This window comes from Pollicipes pollicipes, unplaced genomic scaffold, assembly GCF_011947565.3.
Source record: "Pollicipes pollicipes isolate AB1234 unplaced genomic scaffold, Ppol_2.1 Scaffold_2555;HRSCAF=2994_pilon_pilon_pilon, whole genome shotgun sequence".
In the NCBI taxonomy this organism is placed as follows: domain Eukaryota; kingdom Metazoa; phylum Arthropoda; class Thecostraca; order Pollicipedomorpha; family Pollicipedidae; genus Pollicipes; species Pollicipes pollicipes.
The window spans coordinates 24715064-24726261 of NW_023596136.1; the positions used below are offsets into that span (position 1 = coordinate 24715064).

The 11198-nt window shown below is 53.7% G+C and overlaps 1 protein-coding gene across 1 annotated transcript in view; it reads left to right on the forward strand.

The window, feature by feature from the left end:
* The first annotated feature begins 3402 nt into the window (after positions 1-3402).
* Positions 3403-11198, forward strand: part of LOC119099431 (uncharacterized) — a 14637-nt gene continuing 6841 nt past the window's right edge. The window contains exon 1 of the mRNA XM_037222592.1: positions 3403-3467. Within this exon, the coding sequence (XP_037078487.1) occupies positions 3403-3467 (65 nt within the window). The remainder of the gene's footprint in view (positions 3468-11198) is intronic.

Consider the following 11198-nt stretch of genomic DNA (forward strand, 5'->3'; position numbering starts at 1 on the left):
AGGAGAGAGAGAGGAGAGAGAGAGAGAGAGAGAGAGAGAGAGAGAGAGCCCACCGCCGTCCGCGCGCCCCTGTTTATACCAGGTTCACGCAGAGGGTGACGTCACCGCTCTGCTTGTCAAAGTCCCCCGAATCACTCATCACTAATGTTAAACAAAGTCTGGTTTAGGGGCCTACATTTTCTTACGCTTTAAATATGTACTTACCTTTGAGGAGCTAAATGTTCTACGCCCGTCACAACGTGATGCATTGTGGAATGCACTTACAAGCGCTGTTCAAAACTGCCCTTCCGCCCCAGTCTTACTTAATCTTAACCACATTCAGATCTTGTAATGAATACATATACGTCACCACCAGCACTCACTGCCGTTTTAACCTGCTCGATTGTCCGGTTCTTGTCTATATGTGTTCGGCCAGTGGCGCTGACGCACGACTGTCACGTGGTGTATGACCCCTAACGGTCCGTCCGACGGTGGACGCCATGACCGTCGTGCCTTCATCCGTCCTCCGCCGCCAGGTGACGACGTGTCGGGCCTGGTCGACCGATGACTCGCAAGGTCTCAGAGAGTCCTCGACGTACGACTGCCGCGCCTCGCCTCGCGCCTCGTGCCTCGCGGGACCGCGACAGTTCAGTCGGCGGTCGGCGCCATGACAGCCGTCCTGTCATCTCTCGTAGGATGCTGCTGTGGCGCCCGGTTGGCCGACGGCGCGCAGCTGGGTTTGTGGCTCGTCCATCCGGTTATGCTAGGTCGGCGACGGCGGATCAGCGCCGCGCCGCGCGCGCCGGTGGGATGGCGGCGGCGGCGCGGCGCCCGGCAAACCGACGGCGTGTTGTTGGGTCTGCAGTTTCCCATCCGGCCATGCTAGGTCAGCGATGCCGGGGCGGGTGGTCGCGGCATCTGGTTGTTTTGACCTGGTCTGGTCCATCCTGGTGCGTGCAGATAAATGTGGCTACGGAAAATTTGCAGTCGGGGTGTGGTGTGGAACACAGGAGGGAAGGTCGATTTGGTCGTGGATGATTTCCGGCGGCCGGCACCGGCTGACCGTGTTGACAGTGATTATCGACGTTCATTGTGTAGCCCGCGTCACGCTGGTCTTTCGGCCAGGCGTGGCCATGCCGTGCGGGGGTGATGGGCAGCCCAGCCCGCGTTCGTCTGGTCATTTGCGTCATCCGGAGGCCGTCGGGGCGAGCCGCTTGGGTTATTCGGAGGTCGCCGGGACGGGTCACTTGGGTCATCTGGAGGTCGCCGGGGCGGGTCACTTGGGTTATCCGGAGGTCGCCAGGACTGGTCACTTGGGTTACCGGAGGTCGCCGGGACGGATCACTTGGGTTATTCGGAGGTCGCCGGGACGGGTCACTTGGGTTATCCGGAGGTCGCCGGGACGGGCCACTTGGGTTATTCGGAGGTCGCCGGGACGGGTCACTTGGGTTATCCGGAGGTCGCCGGGACGGGTCATTTGGGTTATCCGGAGGTGGCCGGGGCGGGTCACTTGGGTTATTTGGAGGTGGTCGGGGCGGGTCACTTGGGTTATCCGGAGGTGGTCGGAGGTGGTCACTTGGGTTACCGGAGGTGGTTGGGCCGGGTCACTCGGGTTATCCGGAGGTGGTTGGGGCGAGTCACTTGGGTTATCTGGAAGCCGTCGGGACGGGTCACTTGGGTTATACGGAGGTGGTCGGGGCGGGTCACTTGGGTTGTCGGAGGTGGTCGGGCGAGTCACTTGGGTTATCCGGAGACCGTCGAGACGAGCCACTTGGGTTATCCGGAAGTGGTCGGGGCGGGTCACTTGGGTTATCCGTAGGTGGTCGGGGCGGGTCACTTGGGTTATCCGGAGACCGTCGAGACGAGCCACTTGGGTTATTCGGAGGTGGTCGGGGCGGGTCACTTGGGTTATCTGGAGGTCGCCGCGACGGGTCACTTGGGTTATCCGGACGCCGTCGGGACGGGTCACTTGGGTTATCTGGAGGTCGCCGGGGCGGGTCACTTGGGTTATCCGGAAGTGGTCGGGGCGGGTCACTTGGGTTATCCGTAGGTGGTCGGGGCGGGTCACTTGGGTTATCCGGAGGTGGTCGGAGCGGGTCACTTGGGTTATCCGGAGGCCGTCGGGACGGGTCACTTGGGTTATCCGGTGGTGGTCGGGTTGAGTCGTTCTTACAAAAGCACATAATCATATCCGACATCAAATTATGATTGGCTTGCTGGTCATGTGCACCTGCCGCTAGCAGTTTGTTCATCATTGGTTCTATGAGAGCTCGATGTTTTGGCTGTCCTGTGTCGCATTATTACCTTGTGCACGTTTTCGCTTCTGATGTCATTGTATTTTGCCTTTGGTTTAACGGCATAGCCTTGCAAAGCACATGATGGGATTCGCCATTGCATTCTACGCCGTAATCGGCTCGCTGATCTCATGCACCTTGATAACAGTTTGTTCCTCATTTGTACGAGCATTTCCGATGCTCCGGCGCCCCGCAACGTTACGCCCACGGCTAGCGACCATGCCACGTTGCAGTATCCACACCAGTGACGTCAGCGCTCTGCACAAAGCCTTTGAAAACCTGACTTATGGCAGAGCGCGGGCGCGACATCCTATGGTTGTTGACGAAATGCGCGGGTACCGCGCGAGCTGCGGTGACCTTGGACCAAGCGCGGATCCAGAACCTCACCAGGGGGACGATTTCTTCACAAAGACTCCTATGCTGTGAGGCTCGCCAAGTGGTAAGGCTCCTACATCAGATTGCGTGGTTCCGCAAGGTGAATTGGCACAGTCTGAACAGTGAAAAAGTTGTGAGGCTACCTTCCGCGGCGATTTGTCCCGAGAAAGGAAGCACATGTCAAACAGTCCCTGTTCGGAGTGTTGCTGCCGCAGGCAAGCACGCATTCTAGAGCACTATAATCTCAGTAAACGGTGAGATGAGGATATTGGGTCTGTAGCATTTGGGTCACTGAGGTTGGATCCGTTTTGGTGGTGTAGGACTAAAGACAATCATTTCCCGAGTCTGCTTGATTCAATGTTCACGCAACGCGCAAACGTGGGTTAAGTCATCATTACGGAAGCCATCAAAGAAGCACAGGATGTGTTGCACTAGACCCACTCCGCATGTGACAGACCCGTTCAACGACAATGTGTCAAATTTCGGGCCGCCGATGATACCTTTTCAGGTAGTGTCTCCAGACCACAAGCCGTTCCCGTTAAAACTCATTCCTTTGGACAACGAAACCCAGCAGCAGATTGCCAAAGACTTTATGGGATATCTCAATGGCCTTTTGTCTTGCAATCAATTCGGCGTCAAGTTACCGACAGCGGTGTCGTCGTCGGAGCTCAGCGATCTCTATAACCCACCGCTGGATGCGCGTGACACGTGGGTGGCGACACCGCCGAAATGCGGCACCACCTGGACCCTGGAGATGGTGTGGCTCATCGTCAACAACCTCGACTTCGAGGGCGCCAAGACGCCGCTCAGACCCGACAAGTGGCAGACGGACGGACACGGCTTGACCGCAAGCACAGTTTATTTGGTTTCGGATATTCAACTGTTTTAGCCAAGAATCAAGCACTAACTAGGAAGTAGATCGCCTTACAGGTGGTCAATCGCTGTTGCCCATTTCTAAACGCTTGCGTGATAGATATACTAGTGGCGACCTCGCTCGTGCCTGTTCCGCTCGCGCGTCAAGCAAAAATAAATCCCCTAAATCTAGAGCTTCCATTTGACCAGCAATGCCGCCCTCACCACCACCCACGCCACACAACGATATAAGCACGTACAACCAGCAGCAGACTTGCATTACGGTCAGTCCGCCAACCTAGTGAGCATCTTTAGCCGCAGACAGCTCTCCATAGACACTGTTAGCTTTCAGACGGAAACGGCAATTCATTGAAGGCGGTATTGCACATTTGTATGCGGTTTTGAACTGAAATAGTCATCTTGAAGGTCATTTGGTGCAGTTCAATTCCGCCCTTCTTAAGACCTAAGCCCTTCTAGTTTTTGGGCTGCCCGGCCACGACGATATGCAGACTATTTCGGGGAGACCATTTCAAAGTCGATCAGATTTCTATGACACCATTATAATGTCATTCAAATCCTGGCATTTCATTGGTCCTGTGGCGATCGAAGAAAACCGTATAGTTGTCGAGTCGTTCGTATCTGGCGTTTGTGAGCACGATTTCCAGATATACCGACCGTCAACTGGCTGTCAATCACTGTTGTGCAAGGAACGATGACGTAACTAAGCGCCGGCGCATTGAGCACATTTACTGAACAGAGAAACTGCGTCGTCGGAGCACCCAGTCTATTTAAATACATGCCAATAGCTATAAGTGAGCTTATTTTATCACGTCTGATGTTTGCATCGACATCTTTAATGTGGAGACTCCATTTAACCATTGCAAAACATAAGCGACATCGTACAATGGGTGGGACTAGGAGGCCAAACCAATCAGGGAGAGCCTGGTCGCCTTGCGCTCCCCGGATCTGCCTAGTGCAAGGGTTGTTTAGCAGCCTGGCTGCTTAGCTAAGATGGCAAGCACGCTCCGTTCAAACTTTCATCACTGGGAAATCCAAGCGCACCAGCGGTCACTTCGGTGGCCCTTGACCTCATGGCACAGCGGAGGGAAGCGTTGCGTCGCGAGGGGAGATCGCCGGCTTTCCGCGAACTGGACCGGAGGGTGAGGTGGGCGGTCAAGCGTGACTGCCGGGCGGATATTGAGCAGAGGCCGCGTGAGCAGGGAAGCAGTTCTCTGTACCCAATTTTCCGCCCGCTGCTAGCGAGAAAAAAGAGCAGTGCTCATAACCTCGTAACCGGCGACCCCGGGCGAGATGAATGCTTATTTTGTCAATGTCGGCTCCGTGCTGCAGCCGGCCTGGCTAGTTTCGGACAGCCATTTAACGTCCCATACCGCCTGCCCAGGGTGGATGCTTGCGGCTCCCGGGTGACTGGCACGACCCTTGGCAGGCTGCACGGGGTCTCGTTCTCAATGAAGCGTTCCGGTGCGTGTGGATCTTATGGCGTTTGTATTTGTATCCTATTCATCTGTTTTGCGTCATCAGCCCTATCCCCCTCCATTTCATAACACCTGCCCCACCTCTTCCGATTTTCCCGTCCCCCGGAAGCACTCCTTGGTTTATCCCATTTTCAAATCCTGCAATCCAACCCTGATCGCCGTCATTTTTCTATCATTCCCTTCATGGCGAAGATTGTCGAGTGTATGGTGCAGCGCCCGGTGTTCACCTACATGCCCGACAGTCACCTTCTGTTCTCATCCCAACATGGTTTCTGTCCGACATGGATCGTGGTCATCTTTCCCTCCTGTACCTCTTGGGTGTCAGCAAATGTTTAGACGTCCTTCCTCATGCTCAATTACTTTCCAAGCTCCAGCCCTATTATCTTATTATGTTTACACTATCCCGGCTTGGTTCTCCTTCTATCTTTCTGGTCATTCCCAGTCAATCTTCATCTCCTCTTCTTTACGTGACAGAGTGAGCTTCAAGCCCTTCCCCAATAATATGGAGTCTTCCAGAGATCAGTCCTCTCTTATTCATACTCTTCGCCAACAACCTCAGCCTGCACACGGCAGACGCTCATGTGATCCAGTGCGCTGACGACACCCAAATCCTCACATCCGATGTTAAACGCAACCTTCCTTCCCTTACCCAACGCACGGAAACCACCGTCTTCCTTGCCATCATGGTTCCATGCCCACGGTCTCAAGCTCAACGCACCCAAAACCGAACTCCCTCTCCTTGGCACTCGAAAGAACACTCGCGGACTTTCCCCTGCCAGCATACGGTTCGGTAGGGAGACCGTTCGGGAGAGCCTGACCATACCAAACTTGGGTGTGCTATTTTACCGCCACATGAGCCGGGACGCACACGTCAGCAATGTAGCGAAAAAGCGCATCGACGTCCTGATCGGTCTCCGCTACCTGAGATTTCCCTCCCGCAAAGAGTGCTGCTGAGCAAAGTGCAGGGCCTAGTCATCTCGCGCGTGAGATACTGCAATTTCAGTTTATGGCTAGGCGTCAGCTGTTAATGAGGCCAGGCAACTTAAAGTAGTTAACTTCGCTACAGGAGTAGTTACTGGTCTGTGAAAGTATGGCCGCGTATCTCGCACGCGGGGTGACCTGCGCTTTGCCACGCCCCGCCAAATGTGTAGCGTACACACTGCTACCGCTGCGCATTAAGCCCGTGGGCGAGGTGGTCCCGAGGGCCTTGCCTGTATGCTTCAAGCATGCGCTGACGCGCGTGGACCGTAACTTGCGCCCTCCGCGGTGCGCACGGCGGCGGGACAGCGGTCATTTGCATTACGAGTGGTGCCTGTCATTAATGAACTGCCTGTGGATATTCAGGAACCGAATTCAACAAGTTTTAAGCACACTGCCAGGTTCACTTTCGTGCGATAGGGCTTTCTCATACTGGTTATGCGTGCATGCGTTTATATGTTTTTTATGTCCTTTATCACTTTCCGTTGTTTTTTACGTACTGTTTTATCCCTCAGACTGATGGCACGTGACCGCCAGTGTCTGTGGGATGTAAGCTGATGTCAAATACAAATACAAATGTAAATAGAATGGCGATTCTAAATTATGCAAGCTCGATGAGGAGCCTCCCCTGGACGTCAAAGAATCACCGTCTGCTATAATTGCCACGCCCGTCAAGCCATCGAGAAGAAATCGTGTAGCGAATCATCCAAGATTTTCACGATTAGCCTACGATACATCCATGTGATCTAAACGTGGTAGCATAAGTCGAGCAACCGAGCGCCAGAAATAGGAACGGGTAATGGAACAAGAATGTTTTGTAGAGAACAGCATGAAGGAAGTGATAAATGCCACACATTCAACATACATACGAATTTTCCGCTACAAACGTACCAATCACATCCTTACAGCCAAGATATATCTGCAAGTAATCAGGGTTGAAACACTCGCCCATACTTACTGGAAGTGCACTAAAATTCAAGCCTACATACAGAGCATTAAAACTAAGATCCTAATACGTTATCAAAACAACTTTGTACTAGATGCCAAAACCTGGCTGTTCCTGACTGGCCTACAGCCAATAAAAGTGCTTCTAATATCATTAGCAATGCTGGTTATTTACCGGTCACGATCTACAGAAACGCGGCCTAAGGTAACTCACTTGACAAACAAACTGAAACATGAAGCCCAAATCGAACGTCTTGGTGCAAAGCCGGCTCATAAGCAAGACTAATATGAAAGGAAATGGGGACAGCTGAAAAAAATTCGCGTGATGACAGAAGTAGAAACAGCCCACCCCTTGTGACAGCCATTAACCAGGACCGACCACCATTGCATATCTGCGCGCGCTCACACACACACACGCGCACACATACTCACCCACACCCAGCCACCCACGCACGCACGCACGCATGCTCGCACGCACCGCACGCCACACACAACACACACTCACGCAATTACCTGCCCTCATTACGCACACGCGCTCACTTTTACCCCCACCCCCATACGTAACGGGGTTAACCCGACACGGTAGTATCCAGGACCATATTGTGTATGATCTCACTACCAGCTGGCTGGGTGTGACTATGGACCTATATAAGATGATGATGATGATGATGATGATGATGATAATGATGATGATGATGATTGGTGTCTTAGGGCGCGCCTAGCCCTGGGGCCATTTTGCGCCCACTACCTATATAGGACACTTATTCTGATGGCAAAGCAGTGTCATGTGGCTTTGCTCCATTTGGTGCTCATGCCAGCGCCAATAAGAACTATATCCTGTTATCCGCAATTTCATTGTATTCCTTTCAGCGATAGCGTGGTCGACGCAACTCCGACTGCGACTCACAAGAAATTTTCGAAATGATTGTTCCATCTTGACTCCACAAACGTTGGTTTCACACCCCGAGGTCAACTCTGGCTCACCCCGAATCAAGCACATGCCTGAGCACACGCTCAAGGGTCTCAACACAGTAATGCGTCAGCTAGCTGCACAATTCACGACGCCAAGCCAGCCAGGACACAACGAGCGTCATGTCATTAGTTTAGTCAATCTGAACATGAGAATACAACGCGCATAAAAGGCCGGATCCAATAACGTAAGCATCGGGAAAAAGGATGCTATCCCAATATGAAAAGTCACGAACAACAAAAACAGGTAATATATTACATAACCAAAAGTCCTGCGATGGTTCGTGCGATGGTTACGCATCGCGAAGAAAGGGCAGCAAACGCGCAAAATCAGGCCTTGCAGGCGTCAGACCAATGCCAATGGTCCTGTGACCTGCGACATCAAGCATGTTCAATGCCACATCAGTATCAAGAGATGGCCATGTTCTCTTGAGCCCACCGGGAAATAGCAAGATACAAACTCAGCTGACAGCATATTCATACTTCTCGCATCCTTCATGCCAAATAAAAGCTCTTGGCTTTGCATGCGCAAAGAGGACTAGCAGCACTAGAATCACAAACATCACGATCACGTAGGTCACTGAAGGTCAGTTGTGGAACATTGCGACTTCGAGGAACGTGAAACACAACAGGCACCCGAACATTGAAGCAGGCGCGGGTCTGAGACCAAAACTCCAGGACCGCGTCCTGGTCCCCCGAGTCCGAGTCCTGGCGTCTTCGAGCAAGAGCCCGAGTCACAGTGCACCATTTCCGCACTACGTGAATTCGACTTTGTATCCCGGTATCTTGGGTCCGGGTTCGAAACTCAGGTCATCGAGCCCGAATCATAGAATCCTGCCAAGTAAAAATAATCGAGGATGAAGATCGCTGGGTGGCGTGTTTATACGTTTTGGTAAGATTAGGTACCCATTACGAAATAAACTGAACAAATATTAATGCAAGCTAATCTTCATCCTCGATAGTTTTTACTTGGTAGGATAAGAGTTCAACCCTCTTATACGTTCATTGTCAATATCCGCTAAATGCATTCGGTTGGCGTCACACGATAGCTAATCAGGTAAAATTTTCCACATGGGCCTACGTTCCAGAGAGGATGTTCTATTTTGGTCACCAAGGGCAGTCAACTCAACCCGGCCATGAGAGGGCAGGACTGGCACGGAGCAGCCGTGTCATGACATAACATGGCAATGCCATATGTTCCTGCCCAAGATTTTCCACTCAGCCGGATTTACGGCATTATGGTCGTGGCGCGTCCCCACGTGCGTTGTTCAGCACAGACTAATCTCAAAGCTACGCCTGCAAAACGTTCGATTATGTAACTACGTCCCAGGCTTCAGACGCTTTGAGCCTGGGTTCTGTCCACGTTATTTTTGTCTTAAGTCGGAGTTCATTGCTGTTGCCTACGTGGTAAGGAAGAATACCAACAATGGTCTTAAAAAAGATCTAACGGTAGAAAAACGGTTCCATCCTGCTCAGAGTCCCAAATTATGTTGTTTTACCGTTCCATTCCAGTTCCTCTACTAGAATTGAATTCCAACTGCGGGTGGACTCAAGCCCACGCCCGGTCCAACGTTCACACGTTTCCTTGAGTGGCATAGAACTACACGACTAGTGACACGAAGCTCACTCTTGAGCACACTGCGGCACATGAGCGGCGGGGCATCGGACGCCACCCTAGTGACCACGAGCGGCGGGGCGTCGGCGCCGCCCTGGTGACCACGAGCGGCGGGGCGTCCGGCGCCGCCCTAGTGACCACGAGCGGCGGGGCGTCCGGCGCCGCCCTAGTGACCACGAGCGGCAGGGCGTTGGGCGCCACCCTGGTGACCACGAGCGGCGGGGCGTCGGGCGCCACCCTAGTGACCACGAACGGCGGGGCGTCGGGCGCCGCCCTGGTGACAACGAGCGGCGGGGCGTCGGGCGCCGCCCTGGTGACCGTCTGCAAACAGCAGCCGGTGCGCCTCCGTCTCGTCTGAGCAGTGGACCCGCTCGCTGAGCGCCGCGCTCCGACAGAGCCCAGCCCCGAAGATCGCTCCTCGCCACTCCGACAGAGCCCAGCCCCGAAGATCGCTCCTCGCCACTCCGACCGAGCCCAGCCCCGAAGATCGCTCCTCGCCACTCCGACCGCTGGTCGCGGCGCCGGCCCAACACCAACCCCAGCGCGCTCAGGCCACGGCGGGCGCCTCCAGTCTGCCGCAGCGCCACCGCCGGCCAGCCAGGCCTTATCCGCTGCCGTCGTCTGCCCGGGCGGCCGGACTGGCGGCTGAGACTAGGCCCGGCAGGGGCGCCGCTGCCCGCCTCGACGCTACAGGTGGCGCGCTCGTACACAGGCGCGGCGGCTTGTCGTCGCTCTGCACAGCGTCAGGATAACCTGCCGAAAGCGCCGGCGTTAGCCAGCGCGGGCCAAACAAAAATGAGTGGTTCCAGCGGACAGCTGAGTGATGACACGAAGCAAGATTTTAGACCGATGTGAGACGCAATTCGAATTATGGGACTGTGAAACGATCAAGCAAATACAGGCAAAATTATTCAACAATTTTTAAACAGGAAGCTTATCGTATTATAAACGTCTTCTGTAACCAAGCGTTCTTACATTATAATTGCAACACGCCGTACCAATACCTCGAATAAATAGGGAAGGTCTGACTTCGTACAACTATGAACTTGCAAATGGAAAGCTGATTCACTTACAGGTACAAATAAATGAAGAAAAATATGAGATAAAAGGTGATGAATATCATGGTGTTCCTGGTATGCACGTGCAGTTGTCCTCCATTGAGGATCTCGGCAGGGTCGTATATGCCAATGTTCCCAGGCCGCACCTTCCATTGTCTGAAAAAATAGGGGATACAACTGGACACGATCCGACGACAAAAGCGCTACCCAGATACCAGAAGGCTTTGCAGAGGGAATAAATTACACCATGAATTACAATAACCAATGCGATACATATGACACAATTTGCGCTCTAGTAAGTCCCCCCATTTCACGCGTAAATGCTTAACTCAATGTAGCATATGTTGCACGCGTGCTGAAGGTCACATGCGGAGATGGCATCACAATCACAAGTGATACCAGTTTGGCATCTAACTGGAACTATGAATGATCCCAGCTACATCACAAATCGTTGTGCAGAGAGCAAAACGAAAGGGAAGAGATAGAACGAACACGGAGACCTAGAGAGACCCCGAGACCGAGAGCGAGCGCGAGCGCGAGCGCGGGCGCGGGCGCGGGGCGCGGGCGCGGGCGCGGTCGCGGGCGCGGCGCGGGCGCTGGGCGCGGGGCGCGGGCTCGGCGCGGCGCGGGCGCGGGG